Here is a 27,133-nt window from a genome sequence, read left to right on the forward strand (position 1 = left end):
ATGAAGTTTTAGAGATGCTTAGATGGAGCATGTCCAATAAAAGGTTGGGAACCACTGCTCTAGGGATATTGAGCAGTTTACTCTGGGGGTGGTTCTAGGGCTCCAAGTGGAGACTGACATCCACAAGAAGGGAGTCAAGGGGCACTAGCTTCTCTGCCTTTCCCTGCCCATACTCTAAAAGGGAGGGGTAGGGGCGGCACCTGTATGCATGTTCCCAGGCCTGGCCTCCCAGTCCAAGGCTTGTTGGAGAAAGTAACTTATTAGGCAGCAGATAGCCTCACCAGACACCTGCGTTGTCAACCTCATCCATTTTAAATAGGAACAGTTCACCAAAGATCATGAGACTGTGAGGAAAGCAAGCAGCAAAGAAGAGGAAAAGAGAAATGAGCAGAACAGCTGTCTTCAGGAGAAACAAGTCAAAGAAAAGAACTTGTAAGATTTTAAGTTAGAATCCTCAGCTCAAGATGATGCTTTGTCTGCAAAACAAAAATGGGTTATGAAAAAGAAAGTTTAACAAGAAAATTTAAGGAAAATTTAAAACATGGTTGCCTTGATTAAAATCAGCAAAAATATTGAGTAGAGGAAGAAGTGGGGAGATATATAAGATTTAAATTCATTAACTTTCAAATCAGGATGCCTGTAACCGGTCTTCATGTGGATAACTAAGAAACTAGAGGCGTGAGCCTATTTGGAGTTAGGGAGGTATCAGTGAAAAGCGATTCTGACTGGAAAGTGGGGTTTGTTTTAAAGGAACTGAGGACAGGGTGATTTGTTTCTCATTTTGTCTATAGCTGACTATATCTGCACCAAAACCATTAGGGGTTTTTTGCATTTTTTTCTTTTAACCAATGTTCAAAAAACCTGTGCCCAACTCAGTTCTCTGGATATAGGCTGAACTAATATGGGCATTAAGTAAAAGTTGAATTAATTTTGCAAATGAGCTCTTTGGGGGCAGTATCCCTGTTTTCAGTGTTGTACTCCTAGGAAGAAGATCAGAGCCTGTGGCAAGGCCTGGACTGGACGCTTCTCTGAAGAGTTGTTCCTAGGGTGGAGCAGTGGCTCTCGGGCTGGACTCCCCAGACCTATGCATGTCTGTGGGGCAGTGATTGCCATCATGATCCGTTTTCAGTCATTCTGAGCTTGGGAATTGTGGCAACTCACTGTGGCAGTAACTGATTCTTATCTGCTAAGACTTTGATGGACATGTTATAAAATTTAATTTAAAAATGGGAAGATTAATCTTTTTTCAAATAATACAATTTGTTTGGTAAATAAAAATTTTCATTACCGGAATCCATGGGAGCAAAGTAATAAAAGAAAAATCATTGTAATACAGTGTTGTGACACATACCCAGACTTTTCTCCTCATACTCAGTTCTAACACCCAGTTTCTAACTACCAATTTTAGTCTCTAGTAGTTTTATATATTTGAAGTTTCTTGCATGTCATAAACACATGGTAGATGCTTTCTTTAAAATGAGTATATGTTTTATTATAAAATCAAGGGGTTTTTGTTTTAATTTTAAATATATATTTTTTTATTGTTGATAGTATTACAGATACCTCCCATTTTCTCCCCCTTTTACCCGCTTCCTCCCAGACTCTACTCACCCCTCTAGGTCTTCACTGCCCTATTGCCCATGTCCATGGGCTATGCATATAAGTACGTAAGTTCTTTGGTTTATCTCTTCTCGCCCGCCCAACCGCACCATGACATATGTCAGTCTGTTCCATGCCTCTAGGCTTCTGGTCTTATTTTGTTGGTCAATTCATTTTATTCATTGGATTCCACAAATAAGTGAGATCGTGTGATATTTGTCTTTCTCAGATTTCACTTAGCATAATACTTTCCAGGTCCATCCATGCTGCCCCAAACGGTAAGAGATTCCTCTTTTTTATAGCTAAGTGCTGGCTGGGCTCTGCTTTGCTGCTGACTTTGGGGCCTGTGCTGCTTTCAAACCTGTTTCTTCATCTGCAATAGAGGACTCATCTGCTCTGCTCCCTCATGGGATCACAGTTTTAACAGTTCAGTGAGGCTCAGAACACAAAAAGTGCTTTGTAGAATATAAATTGCTATACAGTTTTCTTAGTGAGAAGCCACATAACATGAGATACATATTCCTGTGAAAATTTAGCATCTTTTAAAACTGTTTCACCTGAGTCTCCTGTCCTGAACTGATAAGTGGAGAAGTTTTGCTTCCCCGCCCCTTCCTTGAGAGGGCAAACCTCTTATTCAAAGGTGTAATCCTCTAAAATGGCAGGATCCCTTGAGTTTCATTGCCTTCAGTTGGACCAGAATAATTTTCATAACTATCCTGATAGGTAGACCCGTCAGTCTTCAACCTGAGGAATTGAGGGTGGGCTGTTTATGCTGACCAGTCATCACCGGCTGCTAGTCCTGCCACAGTTCATCATGCTGGATTTCCCTTCTCCAAACAAGGCCCTCGGTTCTCCTTTCCCCCAACACCGTCCAGTAACTCATTTGATGGAAAATATCCACATTTCCCATTCTGTCATTTGCCAAGACTTACTGGTTCTACTTCAGCTGAATCTTTAAAATTATTTCCACCTTTGAGTTTTTATTGATTATATCTAGCCTAGGTCTTCATTGCCTTTTGTGTGAGCATACCATCATGGCCCTTTCACACAGAATGAAGTTGAAATCTAAACTCTCTAGGCTGGTATACCCCTGGTTTCTTTTCAGCTCTGTCACTTAGTACTTCTGTTCACTTCCTTGTCACCCAGCCATACAGACTGTCTTTTACTAAATGTGCTCTTAAAACTCTTCCATTTCCCAAAATGTCATGATGGTTAAAAGCATGTCTGGGTTCAAATCTTTTCTCTGCTGTTCACTAGTCATGTTACCCTGGAAATCTAACTGAACCTCATTGTGCCTACTGATAAAATGAGACTAATAAGACTAGTATCTGCCTTATAAGGTTCTTGTGAAAAGTAAAGGAGGTAATTCACGTAAAGGACTTACCTTTACGTGAGGTAAGAGAACTGTGTCTGCATGTATCGTTTATAAGTATTAGTTGTGATGATGGTGAGGATGATGGTGATTGTGCCTGCATGTGTTGTTATATAAGTATTAGCTATGATAATGATGATTCCTATCTTCTGTCAAAATTCTATGCATATCCCCACTCAAATACATTTTCCCAAATCTCCCCAATGATAAGTAATCTAATCCATCCATTGATAAACTCCATTTGTCTATATATTCAATAAATATTTATTTAATACTTATTATGTATAAGGCATAAGGCGAATATACAGCTTAACCAAATACATATTGTCCTCTAGAAAAAGTTGTCCATTCAGCAAATGTTTATCGAGCAACTGCAGAGGATCCAGGCACTGTATGGTACTGAGCCCATGTCAGAGTTAATGACTAACTTTGGTGACAGATCAGAGTTTGAGTACCTTAAGGAAAGAACAGTTGAAATGCTTTGGCAGTGTAGGAAAGCGATTCTATGCGGTAGGAGGGTCAGGAAGGCTTTTTAGAGGAGATGTTGCCATCTTAGCAGGGTTGCAGAATGGGTGGACTTTGGACTGTGGCTCTGCATGGTCTTTGGAATTTTCATAATTGTAATCTCCTCAAGGCAGGGACAGTGTTGTCTTCATTTTTCATTTTTGAGTTTTTAGTACTCACTTTGAGTCTTATACATATATTATTCTCAATAGAGGATGATGACAGATTAGGGAGATGTCTCTTCCCATGTAACTTAAAGGGAGATTGAAATTTGATGTTTCTCAATATCTGCAAAGCAAGTGCATTTCCTAGAGAAGACATTTATATAAACTGGAAGTGAGGTTTTTGGCAATGTTCATATTAAAATGGGACCTCGTTTGTTGAACTCAGTTCGTTCTGGAAGGCTGTTTAAAAACTGAATCATTTCTTCCCATTAGAAATAATGTAAATTGAATGAATCCATTCCAGACCTCTAAATGATTCCCTGTTTTAACCTTTCTTATATATATAATATATATCTATTGTACTGTTTAATCTATAAACACTTTAAAAACAAAAAGGACATGAAATTTTAATGATAATTTAACAAAAAAGAAAGGAAATGTACAGTAAAAAATAAAATATAGCAATAATTATAAGCAGCAACAAAACAAAAAAACCACAAAAATATTCACAGCACAATATCCTGAGATTTTAGCAGTGGTAAACTGACTCATATTCGTGGATTTTCTCCTTTGTTTGTCACCTGAGAGATGCGTGACTGATCATACAGGTATCAGCATGAAAGGGTTGTCAGGTTGAGAAGCGAATTGTTTGAGATGGAAGACATTTGAGAAACAAGGTCCCACTGTATTTTATTTCTTATCACATTAATCATAGCCATAGGAGTCACAGTAGGGGTATAAAAAAGTGAATTCTGCATGGAAAGCTATTTCTTCCCATGTTTTTGTATATTTTTGGGAAGAAATTCTTTTAGATTTTCAGCTAAAGCCTACCCTGGTCCAAGGATTCCAGGAAGTGATATCATAACTTTGATCATATGAGAAATCTTAGTTTCAAAAACTGCCCAACAGGTTTAATTCTGAATTTCTCCTTGTAGCAAGGAGCAAGGACCAACCCCAGTGGAGAAAAAGAAGAAAGGAAAAAGGAAAAGTGAAACCACAGTGGAGAGTTTAGAGCTGGATCAGGGCCTGCCGAACCCATCCCTGCGGAGTCCTGAGGAATCCACTGAGTCTACAGACAGCCAGGTACAGCTGTGACCCGGAGCCCTGGTGAAGGTTATGGCTGCTAGATGGGATCTTGCTGACGCGATCCTGTCACTCCTCTCCCTCTCAAGCCTACATCCCTTGTGCACAGGCCTAGGCTGGGCTTTCATTGTTTTGGTGGGTAAGCACCAAAAGACCACAGACCTTTTCCCTAGCGTCCTGACCTTTAGTATAATATTATTAATATGAAATAATCTCCCAGTTTTTTAGTGGTGTTTGCTTCCTTCTTGGAAAGGAGCATATTTGGCTGCAGAGAGAATGAATGTGGAAAATGAAGTTGAGAGCTAAGCTAGGTAAGGCACAGGGCCCTGTTTTGCAATGTAAGTATGCATTTAGGACTCAAGGCTGGGCCAGTCTGCACAAGGACATTTTCATAGTCCTAGATGCTGGAAAAGTCAGGATGTATTTATTATGCCAAAATAGGAAGGAAAGTTTGGCCAAACATGAAAACAAGGAGTTGTCCACCTACATGCAGTTTCTGACAATATGCCAAGTGTGCCAATGCCCGTGGTAGGACATGACCTTGGTGAGATATGACCTTGGTCAGCATGCATGAGTCTCCCATTTGAAGTGCTATCTCCTCTGATGCCCACAGCAGTTCATCTGAACTGTGCTGCTGCAGGGGACCATTGAAAGTAAGACCGACTCGCTGTAACTTCAGTGCCATCTGGATCCTCATAGGTTTCTAGGTGATCTTCATTGTAGGAAGGTGTCAGCTCCTGATGTCATCGTGGTAATAAGTAGTAGTGTCTGGGGTGTCAGAGCCAACCCCCCCTCACTGCCTATAAATTTGGGCTTGTGGCTGCTAGATATCTGATTGGCAGAAAAGAAAGCACATTGGGTTGATGGGAGTTGGCAGGGGGTTAAGTGTTTCTAGGATGATGATCTGTATGTAGGACTAGGGGCAGCTTTCTATGTAGAACCCCTCATGTAAAGTTAAGCATCAGAGGTGACACAGTGAAGAAAGGGGGGGAAGGCTAAGAGAGGCTCAGGAGATATCTTATAGGAAATAAGGGAGGCGGGGTTTTGCTTATGTTTTGTTTTTTAAGGTTTACGTACTTGAGAGTGAGCTAGCTGGTGAATGGTTCCCAGCGTGTTTCTGCTGCCTGGATGATGTGTCTACAGAGATGAACCATGTGTTTTTATGTTGGAGGAAAGCCACTGGGCCACTTTGTTGCAGAATGTTGTCTCTGAAAGGTCACAAGCTGCTTAATTATAGACGAGTCCTCAGATGGTGACTCATGAGTCTTGTTTTGTCACACTTAAGCTGTCTCATGTCTCCCTGTATTTCAAGGAGTATTATAAGATTCTAATAAAATTGGTATTATTTAATTTAGGAATTATGTAAGTTGGTGAATTTAAGCAAAGCCAAAATCAACTATTATATATCATTATCATAAAATCAGAGCTTCCAGCTAGGCTGGCTAGAAGGGACCTCAAAGATGATGGAGTTTACCTCCCATCCCTGTTTTACTGGAATAGAACCCAATTCTAGAAGGAGGTGAAAAGTCACTGCCGTTGATGAATAAAACATGCCTCACTGGATTCCAAGACTACACCTTCTCAGTTCCCCCCAGTTTGGATCCCCTCCCTCAAATAGGTCCCATTTTGAGCGAATTTAGTTCTTAAAAGAGTTGTGTTTAAGGAAGACTCCTTTTGTAATGTAAGAAAAGTCTCCTTTGCATGTTAGTGAGTGTAGTTGAGAGTATTCTTTTACAAGTTTTTGCCTTTGACTCACAGAGCTCTCTGATGTGTTTTCCTTGCAGAAACGACGCTCTGGACGGCAAGTGAAGCGCAGAAAATACAACGAGGATCTGGATTTCAAAGTGGTTGATGACGATGGGGAAACAATCGCTGTTCTTGGAGCTGGCCGAGCATCTGCCCTCTCAGCTTCTACCCTGGCTTGGCAGGCAGAGGTACGCCTTTGCATGGGATGTTGGTCTACCTGATGGAGTTGTTCTGTGGCTATTTGCTAACACAAGTTAGATCATTTTAACTACTGCTTATAAAATTCAGACCCTCACTGTGCCAAGCAGGATCCTCTACCATTACACTATTTCACCGAATGCATTTTTCAGATAAATGACTTTTCCTTATCCCTCTCATGACACTGCAGCCAAAAGACTTGCTGTCTTTTAATGCCTCAGCTAGCAGTTCTTTCCCACCTACTGGCCTTTGTATGTGTTGTCCCTTCTTCCTGGAATGCTCTTTAACCATGTGCTTTACATTTTACATGACTGGTTCACCGTCTTTTAAAGTAGGTACCTGTCCCTCAGCCTAGTGATTCTGTATTTCACTCCTGTGTGTTTCCTTCATAGCACTTACTACACTTGTAATTTGGGTTTATGATTTCATTTTGTTGTCTCTCTCACTAGAATGGAAAAGTCTGATATGTGATAAATAGTTGTTCAGTGAATAAAATCATGTGAACTAGTCATTACAGTTGGAACTTGTGTACTGAGAGTCCACCACAAGGCCAGGTCCTGGAATTCAAGGATGAGCATGAAGGGTTGGTCCCTGCCTCCCAGGAGCCTTAACACATTGCGTACCGCATAGAAATCTCTAAGACATACGCCAGGAACCGCACGTTTTTGGGCAAACTGCACGTTATTTAAATCATCATAATGCACTTTAGGTGTTTTCAATAATTATAACATTTTTATTTACAAAAACAATTAAAAATTAAAGTTCCTAGTACTTTTTAAACGTATGGTACTGCGTAAAACATTTTCCTCTATGAAGAGGGACCAAACAAAATTTACATAAGTATCTAGATTCGCTCCTTTTTCCATGGGCATGAAAAACGAGAACACTCTTGAGCGGTCCTTAACAGATGGCGCACGAAACACGAGAAAACTCCTGAGCGGTACGAAATGTGTTAACTAGGAGAAGGAGCGTATGGCTGACCTACTACCGTGATAAGCGCAGTCCTAGAAGTATGTGCTGGATACTGTAACTGCACAGAAGGAGGCATGGACAGGAACGGGAGGGCAGTCAGGGCTTTAGGAGGGGTAATGTCCAACATGAACTACAGCCCCAGAGCCTGGATGGCACCACAGGCTGTGGTATGATAGACAAGCGTGGCTGAGTGCTGCGGTCTAGTTTGCAGAGCGCTGGGAGATGAGATCTGAGTGGTGGTTAGAACAAGTCACATAATGTAGATCCTTGGATGTCAGCTAAGGTATTTGGCCTTTATACTGTAGATCAGAGAGGGATAGGAGGCATCGATGGGCTCAAGCAGAGAAGCGGGATGGCCATATTTGCATTTTAGGACTTTCCACTGGCAGGAACATCAAGGAGGAAGAAGATAGCATTAGGACCTGATGCCCAGATATTAGAAAGGAAGAGCGGTAAATGTTGAAAAGGAGGAGGTCTGTGCCAAGGAGCTTCTAGAGAAGAAACTAGAAGCAAAAGGAGAAGCAGGCTGAGCATGTAGGAGGGGCATCATTGCCAGCAGCACATTCTGGCTATCTGTTGGTTCGGAGTCACTGTTGCTGACTTGGCAGAATTCACGCTCTGCATGTGCAGCAGCAGCACAAATACCTGTCCTTTCTCCTGGGCGCCGGTGTGGCTCACTGAAGCCGATAATCCTTTATCTATTGAAACCACCTGGCCTCCAATTTGAAGCAATTTTACATAACTTCACATGTCCTTTCACTCTCTTGGCATGGAAGGTAGCTAGAAACAGGGTCATTGTTCCTTTTTTAATCAAGAAAGAGGCACAGAAAGACCCAGGTCATAGAATTATATAGTAGGTGTTGATCAGTGACCAGCACTAAGATTTGGTTTCATGTGGAATATAAGACTTAATAGGAATAATAATTGATGTATTGTCATTGTAGTACTTTTCAAGCAAATAGTTAAGAGTAGCCCTCACAGACTGCCGTGCATTGATAGGATTATATTGCTTTATAATGGGTTTTTCTTCCTTGGAGATTTTGTGGTTGGTTTGGTTTTTAAAAAACTATAAGGGAGCCCCAGCCGGCATGACTCAGTGGTTGAGGAGGTCATGGGTCATCGATTCCTGGTTGGGGCACATGCCCGGAGTTGTGGGCTCGATCCCCAGTGTGGGGCATGCAGAAGACAAGTCAATCAATGATTCTCTCTTATCATTGATGTTTCTCTCTCTCCCTCTCCCTTCCTTTCTGAAATCAATAAAAATATATTTTTTAAAAAATCAATAAGATATTTTATTTTCTCCTCCTAGCCATTTAGCCTAAGTCATTAACTATATTTCAGTTATTGTTATGACTTCTCTCCTGGTACCTGAAGGGCAGAATTAGCTGATCTGACAGAAACAGTTAGGGAAATTGTACGTATCTTAAAGCTCTTTTTATCCTCTTAAGGATACAGCAAAGAGAGGGAAATATATGGTGAAATACAAGATAGAATCTGAATTTGCATTAATTATGCCTCAACAATTGTTACTAAATTTAAGCAAGAAAGAGGCCTGATAAGAGGTTTTGGTGCTGATGTTCAGAAAAGCAACCAGACCATAGGCCTGGCCCAGCACCCAGGGCAGACCAGATAGCTTGCAAGGGGGGTTGAGTGGGTTTCAAAATCAGTGCTCCATAAAGTCCTGGCTGCTGCAGGACCAAAACAGCTTCACTTTCATCTATTGGGCTTCCTGGTGAGGTGTGAACAAAGATTTCCCTGGCTAATGCAAAGCTTAAAAGCCTTGGATCTCATCTTGGATTCCAGGCAATCCTCAAAGCATCCAGTGACACAGAAAATCAGTTGAAGAAGATGAGGCTCTCTTTCATCTTTCTCCCAAGGCCCTTTGGATGGTGTCTGCTTGCTTGCTGGCTTTAGCTTGGGGCAGAGAAGGGTGTGGAAAAGGCATAAAAAAGGTCCCGCTAGCACCTGTTGGCAATTCTGTGCTATCTCTTATCAGCATGCTCAGCCCAATTCTGTGGCTGCTGGCCCGTGTCCCAGCCCCAGATTGCAACCTCAGTATTGGTTACCTAGTGGTGAGTTGCTAAAAACATCTTTACACATGATTCATTCTAGTTCAAGACTGGCAGATTAGCACAGCCTGCTTTAGAGTCCAGAGGACAGTCCCCTTACTAGGAGCTGGGATTCAGGGGCTGGAAATAAGTTTCCACCCTGACACGAAATCCTTGTTTTCCTATTCTTTGTCACATGGATGTAGTACTTGGAACAGAGGGAACTTTTACAGTTGTACATTTACAGGGTATAGATTTTTGCAAGATTGTCTCAGGTTTTGCCTCCTACAATTTGTGTGGTTTGTATAATTTTGCCTTTTGGAACAAAAGGACTTTAATTTGAATGAGGTTCAACTCATGGTGCTCCCCTGTGCCTCACCCCTGTGTCTTTGCAGACAGCCCCTCTGCTTTGGCCTTTCCTGTGCCTGGCAGGTTGAGCTCAGTTATTGCCTCCCCCAGCAAGCTCCCTACTCCCCCTGAGCTGGGGATAAGTTCCTCTCTCCTATGCTCCCACAGCATTCTCCTATGATTAACTTTTTCATTGTCCTTTAAACACCTGCCAGTTTTTGCTTTCCTTCTAAACCAGCAGTTTTCAACTTTTTTTCTAATAGCACTCATAAACTAATTACTAAAATTCTGCAGCCCACCAAAAAATACACTGTATTTTGCCTGAACAACAACAACAAAAATAGGTGTAATTTGGTTCATTTACAATGGATGGCTATTGTTGTGTTAACTATTGTCATTTTTTTAATTTGACAATCTAAATAAAAAGAGGTCAGTGTCCCTGACTAAATAGTCAGGTATTATTGCATGTTTCAAAATTTCTTGCAGCAGACCAGTTGAAAACCGCCGTTCTAAACCATGAACTATTTAAGGATAGGGCTTGTATTTTTTTTTCTTCTTCTCTGTATCTCTCAGGCATGAATTTCAAAGTAAAATTTACATGAATTCCCAGGAACTATTCAGGCAAAAACTCACTTATGGCACTTTCCAGCCTCTGTTTTGTGGTGTTACAACTGTTTATTTATTATTACCAAAGTCAGGAGTCAGTTGGAATCCATATCCCACTTGTCCAGAGCCTGTGACTCTTCAGATTTGTCAGTGCCTCTGTTACACTGTTCTGAATATTACTCCCCATTGTTCCCTCAGTCAGATTATAAACTTGCAAAACAAGTGTCACTTTTTAGTTTAGCGTAATGTTCACCTAACATAGGTAGTACCAGCGTAAAGACTTGTACTGAGTTGTACTTGCATATTTATTTAATATATGAATAATGAATAAATATGCTTAAAACCCATTATGTAAACAGGTATGATTTTTAACTCCTAGGTTAGAAAAACAAGAATGAGATATTTTTCTTTTTTCTCTCAGCCTCTTGTTTTCTCCATTTCTTTATACTGGCATATTTTTCCCATTGGTATTCATTTACTTCTTGCTCCAAGCAGACACTCTAGCCTGCAAACAGACCCCTTGGCAAAAATGACTTGGTGCTCTTTGGCATTTGGCACTGCTCTAGTTTTGTACCAGCTTCCATGATTCAGTGTTTTGGCTCCTATCCACTTGGCCTGGGTGGATGATCTTGATTCTTCCTATTTCTTTATTGGCTACAACCGCCATTTCCCACCCTGAATCTTTCTTCAGATCATCTCCTGTACTTGTTTCCTCTTGGTTTCTGCTGCTACCCATTGTGCTGAGGCCAGTGTTCAGGTTATTGCAGTATGCACTTGTATAGTCTCCTGCTGCAGTCTCTGTCCTCCTAATCCATTACCAAACTAATTTTCCCACAATACCAGAGAAACTTTGGTGTTTCTCAGTGTCCTGCTCAAGAATCTAAGCTGATTACTTCTTAACTCCTTTAAAAGGTTGAAACTCCTGCCTGATTTTTAAAAAAATGTGGCTGCACCTGTTTACCCTCATTTATTTCCATTCCTCATTGTGTATAATGCTTTTGCTCTACTGAGACTGGTTACTGAGTGTTCCAAATATGCATCCTACTCCCCATAGACTCCTTCTTTCATCCTTTGGGTTCATTTTGGCTTTCCTTCCTGTTTGCTGACCTCTTATGAACCACCATTCTTTTGGGCCCAACTAACATCATCTATTCTGTGAATTCCAAGCTGTTCTTGCCTTCTGCATTCTGGTTAGCTTATGGTTACTATCACACTAATTAGCTGTATCCTGGGACATCTCAGAAAAATCTGTTTAATTTTGCTTTCCCTGAATGAGTGTAAACCCCTGAAACTGGGCATCTTGTTTGATGCTACTTTTGTATTTCCTTGACACTTGGGAAATACTTGATGATTTGAAAAGGTGATGTGCTTCTTGTTATAGTCTCTCCTTATGGTTAGTTAAATAGAAGTAAATCAGGTGGTTGGTTGAAGTTGGGAGCAAATTGGTTTGAAATGTTTGAAATTTTTTCTAAGAAAAACTGTTTAATTATGTGAGTCTCTGACATGAATGTGAATGAATTAAAATGGTCTTCTTTGAAGGATGATTTGAGAAAATTCTAAGCAGTTGAGAACAGATGGTTGTTATGGAAGTGTGCTTGGCAAGCAGATTTAGTTTATATCTGTGTGTATCTGTATACACTAAGTGTTTATATACACATGATCTTGCTTTTATGCACAATCTCTGTTTAGGAAAAAAAAAAATCTTGATTTCCCAATTTCCTTCCAATTTTGATGCGTATTTTGGAAATGCTGCTCTCCTTTCCTTTTATTAGGATAGAGTAAGACCCTGTTTTCAGTATTTTGATGATGACCATTGATTTTTTTAACCCCTGCCAAAAAAATAAATTGAAAATTTATTTCAAATTTCTTAATTTTTTACTTGAAAATTTTCTATAATTAAGAATGTTTTAAGTCCTCCATCCTTTTAGTAGTCAGAATAAAGTCCTGTGCTTTCTTCATCCATGTGTTACTGTTTCCTTGGATTTGGTCCTAGTTAAAAACTCTGAATAGCAATCAAAATTCTACCCTCAGAAACCATCTTTTCCTGTTTTCCATGGTAGGTAAGAATAAGAGAATATTTGAATCTGGTAGTGAGGAAGAGGCAGTTGTTCCTCTCAGTATGTATGAGTGCTTGCTGGCTATTCTAGTCTGGATTATGCAGACTTAGTAGTAGGTTAAAAAGGTAGTTGGCAATTATGACACTTCAATGCTGGCTAGCAGAGGTCTAACTCAGGTGTCACTGTATTTCCAAAGCCTCTGCTCATTTTCCCACATGCTCAGCTTCTGTGGTCCCATAGCACTTGCTTTATACTGTTACCAAGTTGTATAGCAAAAATCTCTTGACATTATTTATTCAAAACATATTTATTGAGCACCTACTATATGCCAAGTAGTGTTCGAGATAACATCAAGAAACAAAAGAGACAAAAATGTCTGCCCTCATGAAGGGAGCCTACAGCAAATGAAGAAGAAGCCTGCAACCAACACACCATCAACCTCTCCCTCCAGATATTTGCCAGATTTTGAACCCATGTGTGATGTGAGGCCAAACAGATAAGTTCAAAACTTCCAAAGGGTAAAATTTTCTAGGGAATGGCTGGTAGTAAACCTAAAAATAAGAAAAGTGTGTAGTCAGTGGTGGTAAGTGCTATGGGGAAAAAAATTAGAATAAGAGAGTGATAAGGATTTCAAGAATGGGGATTACAGTTTTAAACAAGGTGGTCAGTGTTGGACTATAAAGGTAACATTTGAGCAAAGAATTGGAGGAAGTAAAGAAGCAAGGGAGTTATGTAGGGGTGAAGAGCACGTCAGGCAGAGGGAATAGCCTATGCAAAGTCCCTGAGGTAGAAGCATGCCTGTATATATGAGGAACAGGCAAGGAGACCTTAAAGGTAACAAGATGAGATGGGAGACTGGGTACAGATACTATCGAGTTTTGTAGACTTTTGGAAGATCTTTGACTTTATTGTTATTATTTTTTCTTTTTTTATTGATTTTTAGAGGGAGGAAGGGAGAGGGAGAGAGAGAAATATCAACATGAGAGCAAAACATCAATCGGCTGCCTCCTGCACGCCCTCTACCAGATCAAGCCCACAATCCAGATATGTGCCCTGACTGGGAATCAACCAGCAATCTTTCTGTGCATGGGACGATGCTCAACCAACTGAGCCACACCAGCCATGGCTTATTCTGAGTTAGAGAAATATTTTAAGCAGTTTAAGCAAAAGGTGTCATAATAAAAAAGGACCCTTGTGAATGTTTGAGAACAGAGTAGCAGGGCAACTAGTGAGGAGGCTCTTGGGAATAATCTGGGTGAGAAAAAAAGTTGGTTTAGATCAGGGTATAAGCAGTGGAAATGGTGAGAAACGGTTGGACTCTGAACATATTTTGAAGGAAGAGCCAACAAGATTTCTTTGCTAATCAGAAATACATAAAGAGCTCTTGCAAATCAAAACAGAGGACAATTTTAAAAATAGACAAGTGACTTGAATAGGAGCTTCACAAAGAGGATATCCACATGGCCAATAAGCATATGAAAAGGTTTTCAGCAGCCACAGTTATCAGGGAAATGTGAATTAAAGAGACAATAATATTACATATCCACTAGCTGGCTAAAATTTTAAAGACTGACAATATCAAGTCAGGTGAACCATCCATACCTTGCTTGTGGCTGTAAAAAATGTTGAGATCACTTTGGAAAAAATGTTGACAGTATCTGTTAAAACCCAACATACAGTAGTTTAGTAAGTAATTCCACTCCTATGTATGTATCCAAGATATCTGAGTGGAAAGACATACGTGAACATTGGAAGCAACCCAAATATTCCTCAACAGTAAAATGGATAAATAAATGTTGGTGTATTTATAAAACAAAATACTACACAGTAATACAGAAGAATAAACCATGTACTATAACGATTCAATTTATATAAAGTTTAATAAAAAACAAAACTAATTAATAGTGGTAGAAGTCTGAATCGTAGTTACTTCCCATGAGAGCACAAGGGTTTTCCAGAATGTTGGAAATGTTATATAACTTGCTCTGGATGGTACTTAACACAAGTGTGTATGTGTATATGTAAAAATCCATCAACTGAACACTTGAGGTCCCTGCATACTGTATGTATGATGCCATACCCAGTAACTTTTAAAGCATTATGTTAGCATGTCTGGTCATTCCTTGATGATGAAGACCATAGCTCATTTATTTCTGTAAGACCAGTGCATAAACTTAAGAGACACTCAGTAAATAATATGGAAGGAAATCAGGTAGGAAGTAGGAAGTTAGGAAAGAAATTGGTTCATTAATCTAGTTTCTCTTAACCTAGAACCTGCCAGCTTGCCATAGAGCACTGTTTGTTGGCTGCAGGGTCGGGCTAGTGATCTTTACTGCTCAAGAAAATACATCTAGCTCTGGCTGGTGTGGCTCAGTTGGTTGGGCGACACTGAAAGGTTGTGGATTCAATTCCCAGTCAGGGCACATACCTGGTTCCTGGCTTAGAAGGGTTTGTGTAGGAGACAGCCAATTGATGTTTCATTCTCACATTGATTTTTCTCTCTTCCTCTCTCTCTGAAAAATCAATAACAAATGTTAAAGAAAGAAAGAGAAAGAAAGAAAGAAAGGAAGAAAGAGAACACCTTGCTTTGGCCCTTTTCTGTTAGCCATGCTGATAGTATAGGATAGGTCCAAGGATATGGAGAAGGGGGAGACTTTTTAATTACATGATGTAGATTAAGAATAATAACAGGCCGAAACTGGTTTGGCTCAGTGGATAGAGCTTCGGCCTGCGGACTGAAAGGTCCCAGGTTCAATTCCGGTCAAGGGCATGTACCTGGGTTGCGGGCACATCCCCAGTGGGAGATGTGCAGGAGGCAGCTGATCGATGTTTCTCTCTCATCAATGTTTCTAACTCTCTATCTCTCTCCCTTCCTCTCTGTAAAAACTCAATAAAATATATATATATATATATATATATATATATATATATATATATATATATATATAGAATAATAACAGTCTGCAGTCTGTGGTCCTTGTGAGTTTGATGCTTTATTTCCTATTAAAGCATGAAACAATACTACACATCCATTAGAATGGCTAAAATTTTAAAGACTGACACTATAAAGTCTCTTTCTCTCTTTCTCTTCAACAGTTCAACAAATATTTGTTGGGACTCTCTTCCAATTCAACAAATATTTGTTGGGACTCTCTTCCAATTCAACAAATATTTGTTGGTCACCCACTGTTGCCTGGCATTTTTGAGGTATCGAGCAACATCAATGAATAAAACAAATAAGGATCTCTGCCCTCAAAAGGTTTATATCGAATGGGAGAAGACAAGCAGTAAGCAATAAACTGCCTCCTCCTTTCCTAACTTCTGCTTAAGAATCAAACAGAACAAAATACTTAAACAGAAAAACAAAAGCTTCTTCCTGTTGTATGGTAGGCATAGTTCACTTGCCTTCTTGTTGAGCTGTGGGAAAAAGACTTGTCATTTTGGATTAACTTCTGCATGGCACCTAGAACAATGCCATGTGTCTGGGGGGACGTAATATTTGTAACCTTTGGGAGCATCTGTCCGTGCCTGCTGATTTCCACATTTTTTTCCTACCATCTGCCCTCCTAATTTTTTGTAAACTATTACTTTTCTGGGAAAAGCTTGATTTTAAGATCTGAGAAAATACAAGTTTTCTGTAGTGGTATGGCTTTCTGACAGTCGAACCCTAGAATGGGTAGACAGTGATACGCAGAATATACCGTCCTTTTGGAAAGTTCTGATCAGGCATCCAAATACTAGGTGTACTGGTTAGTAATGCGGATTTTGTAATTAAAGAAAACACGGTAATTTCAAGAGAAACATCGAAAGTGCTTTATTCAAAGTAATGTCCATCGCTAGCTACACATTTCCCCATCTTTCAGGTAATTTGAAGATACCGTCCCAATAGAACTTTTCTTGTTTTGAGGCAACCCATTCAGAGACCCTATTTTCCAATTCTTTGTACGTTTTGAAGTGTGTGTGCCATTGATCAGAACAAGTGGTAATCTGAAGGAGCAAGGTCTGGTGAATACGGAGGGTGAGTTAATACTTCCCAGGCAAGATCTTTTTTTTATATATATATTTTATTGATTTTTTTACAGAGAGGAAAGGAGAGGGATAGAAAGTTAGAAACATCGATGAGAGAAACATCGATTCAGCTGCCTCCTGCCCACTACCTACTGGGGATGTGCCCTCAACCAGGATACATGCCTTTGACCGGAATCAAACCTGGGACCATTCACTCCGCAGGCCGATACTCTATCCACTGAGCCAAACCAGTTAGGGCCCAGGCAAGATCTTTTAACATGTCTTTAACTGGTTTTGAAGTGTGTGATGGTGCGTTATCATGAAGCAAAATTACTTTGCCATGTCTTCTGGCCCATTCTGGTCGTTTTACGATCAAAGCGTGGTTCAAATTGATTATTTGTTGTTGATAGCAATCAGTATTAATGGTTTCACCTGGTTTTAGTAGCTCATAATACACCCACCTTCCTGATCCCACCAAATGCAGAGCATTGTCTTCTTTCCGAAGCGATTTGGCCTTGCAGTCGATGTTGACCTGGATCAACCCATGATTTTGTGCATTTGGGATTCTCAAAATAAATTAACTTTTCATCGCCAGTCACAATTCGATGCAAAAAAGACTTTCTTTGGTGCCACTGAAGCAACATTTTACTGTTGACTTTTCAGTTTTCCATTTGTCTTTTCGTTCAGTTGATGTGGCACCCATTTTCCTTCCTTTAAAATCTTTCCCATTGCTTGTAAACGATCAGAAATTGTTTGCTGAGCAACGTTTAATCTTTCTGCAGGTTGTTTTTGAGTTTGACACGCATCTTCATCCAATAATGCTTGTAATTGTTGGTCTTCAAACTTTTGCAGTTGACCTGGATGTTCTTGGATTTCACATCGAAATCGTCACTTTTAAAGCATTTAAACCAGCGTTCACAAGTATCTTGAGATGGATCATGTTCACCATAAGCTTCCCGAAGTATAAGATAACTTTTTCTTCAAAATAATGAATTAAAACTTCCCACAAATGCTCATTTTTGGCACGGAATTCGACATTTTTAAGTGTAAAAATATCTATGGTGTTAACACCTTCAGCAAATTTGACATATGAAGTTTTGAAGCTTGCTGTCAATACAACAAAATAGCATAGATATCAAATCGCATATATATCAACATATGTGTAACTCCATCTATTGAAAAAAACCCGCATTATTAACTGGTATACCTAGTAGTTATTTTGAGAGTTACGGTTGTTGTGATGAACATTCTTTTTATACACAGTTCTAAATCTCATACCATGATAAATACTAGATCTGGGACAGTCTTATAGTGCATAGGAAACCACTGAAATAAAACTACTTAAAGTCCTAGGAAGAATGTTAAATGCAAGAGTGTTCTGATTCAATGCATTCTTTTTTAAAGTTTTTCAGGTTTTTTTTGTTTATGTTGTTTTTAATCCTCACCCGAAGATATCTTTTACATTGCTTTCTAGAGAGTGGGAGGGAGGGAGGTGGTGGTGGGGAGAGAAATATGGGGGAGAGAGAGAGAGATCGAGAGAGATCAATTGATTGCCTCCCTCACACACCCCTCCCTGGACTGGGGAACCTGCAACTGAGGTTCTTGCCCTTGACCAGGAATTGAGCCTGAGACCCTTTGTTCTGCAGGAGAATGCTCTAACCGCTTAGCACCAGCCAGGGCAAGTTTGTCATTTTTAATGCAGATTTTTAAAGATTGCATACTCTGTAAAAGAAATTTCATGGAAATTAGTAGCATAGAAATGTTGATGTGTATCTAGAGTAGTAAAGGAAGAAATTAATTTGTGTCAGTTGGGATTTGTAGTCAAAGGATGATCAATGAAACAGCTATTTCCAGATACTGAGGGGAAAGATGGTACAGTTTAGAAGGGAGTAATTACACCTTCCATCTACATAGGGCTTACTCTCCAAACATGTTTTCATGTGCCATTTTATCCTCCCAGTGATCCAGTGAGATATTCATTTTTAACTCCTTTATTAATAGATTTGGAAACCATGAGGTGTTCATTGACTTGCCCAAAGACAAAGGCTGGTAGGTATTAGGATTGAGACCTTCTGCCCTAGCCAGTTTGGCTCAGTGGATAGAGCATCAGCCTGCAGACTGAAGGGTTCCAGGTTCGATTCCAGTCAAGGGCACGTACCTCAGTTGAAGGCTTCCTGGCCCTGGTGGGCATGCTGGAGGCAACCAATTGATGTGTCTCTCTCATATTGGTGTTTCTATCTCTTCCACTCTCTAAAAATCAATGAGAAAATATCCTCGGGTGAGGATTAAAAAAAAGAGAGAGAGAGAATTGGGACCTGCTGATTCTAAAGCTCCCAGACGGTAACTTCTACACTTTTCTGAAAGTTACATGTGGCAACATGTAGGCAGTTTTGGCAGAGGAAGGAAGTCCTTGGACTTTTTTAGTGATGCATAAAGGCAGATCTGAAATTAAGAGTCTGAAAAGCAGAATAACTTTTCAGCATGTGTTTGTTTGTGGAGACGGGTAATAGGATTGTGCCCAGAGGTTAAAAGATTTTCTATCTTTTGATCACTCTGTGGTCTTATAGAAGGGAGGCATCAGTATTCAAAGGTGAACTTTTGGATTTAGTAGTACCTATTGTATTATTTCTTAACAGAAATATTTCTTGGATTCTGTGCTGCTAGTGATTCTCTTTCCTTTTAACCCCCATCTCCAGGAGCCTCCAGAAGATGATGCAAACATCATTGAGAAGATCCTGGCATCTAAGACTGTCCAGGAGGTTGGTGACTTATTATTTTGGCTTTTATATCACTAGCACAGATTATATCCTCTGTGAAGAGAAGTTTGGCTAGCCCAGCTGGTGTTGCTCTGTGGTTGAGCATCGACCCATGAACCAGGAGGTCACAGTTCGATTCCCAGCGAGGGCATATTCTGGATTTAGGCTCTATCCCCAGTTTGGGGCATGTAGGAGGCAGCTGATCAATGATTCTCTCTTATCATTGATGTTTCTATATCAGTGTTTCTATATCTCCCCCCTCCCTTCCTCTCTCAAATCAATAAAAATATATTTTTTAAAAATAGAGATGTTTGGCTAGAGAATCTGGGATGGTCATTCCTAGCTGGAGTATGAGATAAGCTAGTCAACACTTATTGTAGGACATAAAATTCTTAAATATTTGTGAATGGCCCAAACTGATATTTCCCACCATTGTGATCCTAGCAAAAGATCTTTATCCCTTAGTTTCTGTAGGCCATTGAAAGTCATCAGAGAAGCAAGACGAAGAGATGGCAAGATGGAAACATTGGGGTTTTTCCTTTAGATATCCCAGGGCCATTGTAAGTATTCTCTAGAGAAAGTTCCTGAGTGAAAGTGCCAGTGAGAGCATAAACACTTCAAGTATTTATGAAAGTAACATTCCTTACTTTGAGAGTGAACACCACTGGTGTTTGGGGTGACGGTCATGGGGGAGGGGACTCCAGAGATATAACACATGTTCTTAGTTCTGCACCAGGCTCTGCTCCTCGTGGGTCTCAGAGCCCTGGGCCAGTTTGCGGTTATCAGCTGAACCAACACTGTCCCAGCCTGGACCTTGGAAGGACACTGGGAGGATCGTTTTTTTCTTTTTTACCTTATAGCTAACTGTGTATTCAGCCTTATTAACCCTGCTCAGTAGCTGTCAGAAAAAGACCTGGAAAAATGAATATGTCCTCAAGAAATCTGTATTAAAACCAGGCAGAGATGTTGATTTACGTTTTCTTTTGGCATACAAAGGCGATCTGCAGATATCTGGGCTGATTAACTGCTTGCTCTTGGTTACAGGTTCACCCTGGAGAGCCCCCATTTGACTTGGAGCTGTTCTACGTTAAGTATAGAAATTTGTACGTCTATTTAATATATTATTTGTATTTGAATTTTATATAAATGAAACTTCCTTTCCCTTTCACTTCATCTTCTGTATTTTCAAGGATGGCCCCTAAGGCATGACCCACAGTTAGTTGACTCAAGTTCACTTATGTGATAGTGCTCAACTTTGGCTGCACATAGTATCACCTGAGAGCTTTCAAACTACTGAAGCCCTTGCTCTACTCAAGACCTGTTGACTCAGACCCTGGGAGTATGTCCTAAGAATTGGTGTTTTTTTAAAACTCCCTGTGTGATTCTCATTTGCACCCAGGGTGGAAAACCACTGTTCTTATAGCCTATACTTTCCCCCCATGCATTTTTCTTTAGTTCTCTGTTACACACCCACTTTCACTAATGTGTAATGATAGCCTGCCTGCATAGAAGCTGCAGAGTGCTCCATTGCTTGGAATTGCTCCATTGTTTCTCTTGTTTTTGCCTTTAAGGCAGTGGTTCTCAACCTTCTGGCCCTTTAAATACAGTTCCTCATGTTGTGACCCAACCATAAAATTATTTTCGTTGCTACCTCATAACTGTAATGTTGCTACTGTTATGAATCGTAATGTAAAGATCTGATATGCAGGATGGTCTTAGACGACCCCTGTGATAGGGTCGTTTGACTGCCAAAGGAGTCGCGACCCACAGGTTGAGAACCACTGCTTTAAGGGCAAAGCCCTTGTAGGCCAAATCTCCAGCAGTTTCACAACAAACCACTCCAGTTGCTTCTGTGTTAGATGGTTATCCTGTTTATTGGAACATTTTAAAGCTTAGTGATTTGCTAGTTCTATGCTTGTCTCACAAGTTATATGTCATTGGATAGTTCCTACTTACACTGTAAATGGGCCACGATGGAAGAGCTCGAAAAGGATCCTCGCATCGCACAGAAGATCAAGCGATTTAGGAATAAACAAGCCCAGATGAAGCACATTTTTACTGAGGTGAAGCAATATTTACTGATTAATCTGACTACTGCTTTTCTTGCAGAATTAAATACTGGGTGTAAGTTTCTTTAAATTGAAGTTTTGTGCAGATCTGTTAGTTAAGTCAAATTGATAAGTATGCACTGATTTATAGCAAAACTAGTCCAGATTTAAGCCAAAGAAAACAAATTATCCACGGAGGTATGAGGAGCAAACCTTACAAACTAACAACCCATAAGAACAGGCATCTTGGTCAGAATACCAGTGAACAGCTAGGGCAAGAGGAATATGCACACAATTCTTTCATCCCCCAACTCCAAAGGCAATTCCAAAGAGACCCAAAATTTGAATGTAAAAAATAAAAACAAAGTCCAAATGCTCAAAAATAAATAAATAAATTTATATTAAACTTGGGAATTTCTAAGTATGGGTCCTATAGCCAGAGGAAGGATTGGTGAATTTGGATCTTAAACAAATCTATAGTATCTATACATTAGAAAATACCATAAACAAATCTTAAATTGTATGTAAAAATATTTTTTAATTATATACATATACACATACATACATAGTAATTAGGAAATATCTATATGCATTATATATACATATTTTCTAATGATACACATATACACATACATATATACATGGTATATATTTTTTATCTAGTATGATAACCTTCCTATTTATGTTTTTATACATACACATTATATACATACATATACATATAACCAATAGTTAAATAAGAAATACTCTTATAATTAAGAAAAATATAAAACCCAAAATAGAAAAAAATGGACAAATTAACCTACAAAAATGTAGTCAATTTGACTACTAGTCAAAGAATGTAAATTAAAATGGGAATCTTCTAATCTTTTCTTATCAAGTATTTGAAGGTTTTAAAAATAAGTACTGTCTGTTGCTGGTGAGGGTGTAGGGAACATCATCACCCTTGGTACATCACTGGGTGGGAGCATCAGGCCATGTGGCTGTCAGAAGAGCAGTAAGACAAACGACATCAAATGTCTCAAAATTTGCATGTCATCTATCCCAGCAACTAACTCTGTCCTTTATTTTAAGGAAACTACCAAGTCTTTGTGCAAAGATTTAACAATGATAAACAGTTGTTTATATTGGTGAAAAATTGAAAATGAAGTGTTAGATAATAGACTTTTGTTAAATTATACAGCCCATAGGATGGAATACTATGCAGCCAGAAAAAAATGGTATTGGAAAACAGTTATTAATGACATGGAAAGTCCCTTCTCTGGCTGATGGGCTTGTGGTGATTTTTATTTTCTTATTTTTTAGCATGTGATTTTTAAATTTTAGTTAGATAACTTTTGAAGAAAAGAAGCAATAAAAATTATTCTTAAAATGTAGTCATAAGTGCTGGACCTTAAGAGAGCACTCAGATGTCATCAAATTGTAGTAAATTGCTACAGATATTTACCAATTATTTATGTTGTACTCCCTTTTCTTGTGACAAAAAATTATTTTAGGACAATGTCAATAAGCATTCTTCATGTCCTAATGTGGGGTTCTTCCTCTTCAGCCTTAATGTTTGGCCCAGGTCCTCTCCCCTCCTCCCCCAATAATTTTTCTAATGCCTGTGAGAACTGTTTTCATGGCATCATCCCTCTGGTAGAGAATTGGGGAAAGGAAGGTGACTACTAGAATTAGAAAACCATCTTGAAGCCCTATTGGATACTCTCCCTCTGTTCTTGGAACATCTTTTCCACACCTCTATTTTAGCAAGTATTTGCAGTGCAGTAACTTGTTTACAACATGTCTGTATCTTCCATTTTGAGCCCTGGAAGACAGACAGGGCCCTGGTCTTCCTCATATTTCTAGCCCTGGTACTAGGCACAGAGTCAGTGCTCAGTAATTATTTGGCTGTTCCCAGGGAATGAGGATGGTTTGACCTATGCTGTTCGTTACCCTGCTCCAGAACCTTCAGAATTTCCCATTTTCTTGGGATAAAGTTCAAACTTCTTAATATAGCCTTCAAAGACCCATGTGTCTATTTTCTGATTTATTCTCAAGGGTGTGAGCTTTCCTTGGTTGGGAATAGAGAGAGAGGAAATTGTGTTGTTTTTACAGAAATACCGTAACAGCAGTTCACACTCTTGTGGGGGAAAAAAAAAGGTTGGAGGACATGAAATTAAGGAGTAATCCTGGGGAATAGTTCCTATAATACTGTCTTTGGTTTTAACATTTTTATTAATAACTTGGATAAATGCTATTCTTATAAAAGAAATAATAACTTAGTTTTGAGTAGAGTGTCTTCATATCTATTATTTCCAGGTGCTTTATGAGGTAGCCAGGGGAGAGGGTACTCTTGTAAAGGAGACTCCAGTTGGAGAGACTGGAGTTCCCATACTCGATAGGGATAGAGGCCCAACTAAAACCCTTTCTGAAAACCAGAAATAAGTCTGGGAGAATAAATGACAAAGACAATGTTCAGGTTTACCTGGACAGGCCAGGATGAGTGAAATATAATGACTGTAAAATGTAATGTCATACATTTGTATTTAAAGATCTTTACATTTTGGAGTGTAGAGAATGACTGGATAGCAGTTCTAGGGAGGAAAGATGTTGCCAGTTTAATTACAAGTTTGCTGTGGGCCAAGAGTAGGGTGTGGCTGTTTAAAAAGTAACATAGCCAAAACCGGTTTGGCTCAGTGGATAGAGCGTTGGCCTGCGGACTGAAAGGTCCCGGGTTCGATTCCGGTCAAGGGCATGTACCTGGGTTGCGGGCACATCCCCAGTGGGAAATGTGCAGGAGGCAGCTGGATCGATGTTTCTCTCACATCGATGTTTCTAGCTCTCTGTCTCTCTCCCTTCCTCTCTGTAAAAAATCAATAAAATATATTTTTTTTAAAAAAGGTAAAGAAAAGTCTTTAAATAAATAAATTAATTAATTAAAAAAGTAACATAAATCCTACACCGTACCAATAGAACAGTCCTGCTGTGCCTTGCTGTTTTGATTCCTAAACTAGAGGCCTGCTGCACAAATTCATGCATGGGTAGAGTCCCTTCCGGCTGCCGGCCGGACCTCCCTTCCCCGGCTGCTGGCCGAGGCCTTCCTTCATTTTGCGCTGCACCCTAGTGGTCAGCGCATGTCATAGTGAGCAACAGAACTCCCGGTCTCCCAGTTGAACTCCCATGGGGACACTTTGCATACTAGCCTTTTATATATATAGATGTTATGTTTATTTTTGGATACCAGGATTCAGTGAGGTTCTGCAAATCCTGAGGGCAGCTGCAGGAAGACTGTAATGGTGATAAAGGATTCCAGTCATAGCTGAGTGATTGAGAAAAAACGTGGAAAGAAGACTGCATGCTGCTAGGAGCCTGGGTTCTGGAGCCAAACTATTCCCCCCACACTCATGCACACACCTGGGTGGCCTTGGGCCACTTGCATAATATCCTTCCTAATAGTATCAACCTTACAGAATACCTGGGAGGATTAAGTGACAATGTTTGTACCCGTAGAAGTGCTGAGCACAATACCTGACCCATAGTCACTCTTCCACAAGTGTGAGCTCTGTATCATTAAGGGATCTGGAAACATTAAAGCATCTGAAGGACACTTGGATGTCTGGGGCTATTTAACCCAGCTAGGGAGGGGTTGTTGAAGAGCCAACACAGAGAGGTAGAATCAACTTGGTCACCATTGCTGGAGAGGAAGCAGTTCTCACCAATGAGTCACAGTTACAGGATGAAAATGGAGCTGTAATTTAATAGTCATAACGATAAAGATCATGATGCTACTGCCGAGCAGGCAGAGGTAGAGCTGTCTTGGCAGTGGGTCAGGTCTTAGAGTGCAGTATATTCCTGAACATGAGAATAATTGAATCTGAGGGTGGATTTGCCAGGAATGCTATATTAAGTATTCTTGCACTGGTTAGATTCTAACCGTTAGAAGATGAAACTAGATAGCGTGTAATGAGCCTTCCAACTTAAGGGGCCATAAGAACATTCTAGCTGTCCAGGATTGGGGCTTCTGGGTAAGAAAGCCCTGGGTAAACCTCCAGTTCTCACAGCTCTGTGTTCCTTGGTCATGTTACTTAGCTGCTCTGAGTCAGCTTTCTCATCCGTAAAGTAATTGTAGTACCTACTCCATAAAGTAGTTTTGAGACTTAGATGAAAGCATTTAACCTGATTCCAGACACACATTAAATATTTCTCAGTGCTGTTTATTGTTGTTTTATAAGTACACTTTTTTTGAAGCATCCTATATAATAAAAGGCTAATATGCAAATCGACCAAATGGCAGAATGACTGGTCGCTATGATGCACACTGACCACCAGAGGGCAGACACTCCTTGCAGGAGCTGGTAGTCAGTGTGCTCCCACAGGGGGAACACCGCTCAGCCAGAAGCTGGGCTCACAGCTGGTGAGCACAGCGGGGTGGCAGGAGCCTCTCCCACCTCCGCGGCAGTGCTAAGGGTGTCCGACTGATGGTCCAGACATCCCCTGAGGGCTCCGGGACTGCGAGAGGGTGCAGGTTGGGGTGAGGGACCCCCCCCCCCCAAGTGCACAAATTTCGTGCACCGAGCTTCTAGTAATGTATATAAAGATAAACAGATCCTAAGGGTACAGGTCAGTGAATTTTTACAAAATAAACACATCTGTGTAACCACCTCCTGGATCAGGAATTAGAACATTATCTGCACCCCAGAAGCACCTCTCATGGCTCCTTCCAGCATTAGCTATTACTGTTATTTATATTAAGAAGGAAAATAAACCAGAGTTTCCAAGGGTGATCTTTGGAACAGGGAGCAGTAATAAAAGGGCATCCTCTTTGTGCTGATTTTTGCACAGCACTACAGTAATCAGAGGGAAGTCTTCCCCTGGCTGAGGGCAGCCTGTGAGGTGTGGTTGATTCCTTCCAGTTTAGTCATGGAGAGCAGGATTTAGGACACTGAAGAGTGTCTGAGGTGACTTTTATTCTCAGGTGAACCATTTCATGTGTTTCCTGATAGGTCCAGAGTAGGGGTCACTTAATGGTAAAGCATGAAGTGGGATTTGAGGTCAGGGGGACACTCTTAAACTCTTCTCTGTTTGCATTAGCCTGACGAAGACTTGTTCAACCCAGACTATGTAGAAGTTGATCGCATCTTGGAGGTGGCCCACACCAAGGATGCAGAAACAGGAGAGGTAGGTGTTTTGCTATGCTGACTCTCCTAGTGTCTTCCCTTCTTACCTTGTATTGTGCATGTTTTGTCAACATGTGGTGTTTGTTTGAATGGCATTTGTGTGTTATATTATAGGGTGGGTTTCCATAAGTTGGACAGAGTATGATCGATGCCTATAATCTAGTAGAAAGAACTTTTTTCTCTCTCTCCTCTTTCCCACCAGGAAGTGACGCATTATCTGGTGAAGTGGTGCTCACTGCCCTATGAAGAAAGTACATGGGAGCTAGAGGAAGACGTGGATCCTGCTAAAGTTAAAGAATTCGAATCTCTTCAAGTTCTCCCTGAAATTAAGCATATGGTAATCTATCAGTTTTATGTAGAATTTGGTGTTTCATATGGAAAGATAAAGTAATAAGATTGCTAGTGTGTTTATGAAGAATTTAAGGAATTTGAATTTTTGAGTATCAGGCTTTTTGCCTGATGGTC

The 27,133-nt window shown here is 40.1% G+C and overlaps 1 protein-coding gene across 1 annotated transcript in view; it reads left to right on the plus strand.

Moving 5' to 3' along the window:
- The window catches only part of CHD6 (chromodomain helicase DNA binding protein 6), a 132,304-nt gene that overhangs the window by 19,652 nt on the left and 85,519 nt on the right, over positions 1–27,133 (plus strand). Inside the window, exons 4-10 of the mRNA XM_081096942.1 lie at positions 4,575–4,722; positions 6,507–6,656; positions 19,402–19,464; positions 20,506–20,564; positions 21,407–21,524; positions 26,583–26,669; positions 26,871–27,005. Of these exons, the coding sequence (XP_080953068.1) occupies positions 4,575–4,722; positions 6,507–6,656; positions 19,402–19,464; positions 20,506–20,564; positions 21,407–21,524; positions 26,583–26,669; positions 26,871–27,005 (760 nt within the window). The remainder of the gene's footprint in view (positions 1–4,574; positions 4,723–6,506; positions 6,657–19,401; positions 19,465–20,505; positions 20,565–21,406; positions 21,525–26,582; positions 26,670–26,870; positions 27,006–27,133) is intronic.

The sequence above is a fragment of the Myotis nattereri genome (genome assembly GCF_964212035.1).
Source record: "Myotis nattereri genome assembly, chromosome: 8".
In the NCBI taxonomy this organism is placed as follows: Eukaryota; Metazoa; Chordata; class Mammalia; order Chiroptera; family Vespertilionidae; genus Myotis; species Myotis nattereri.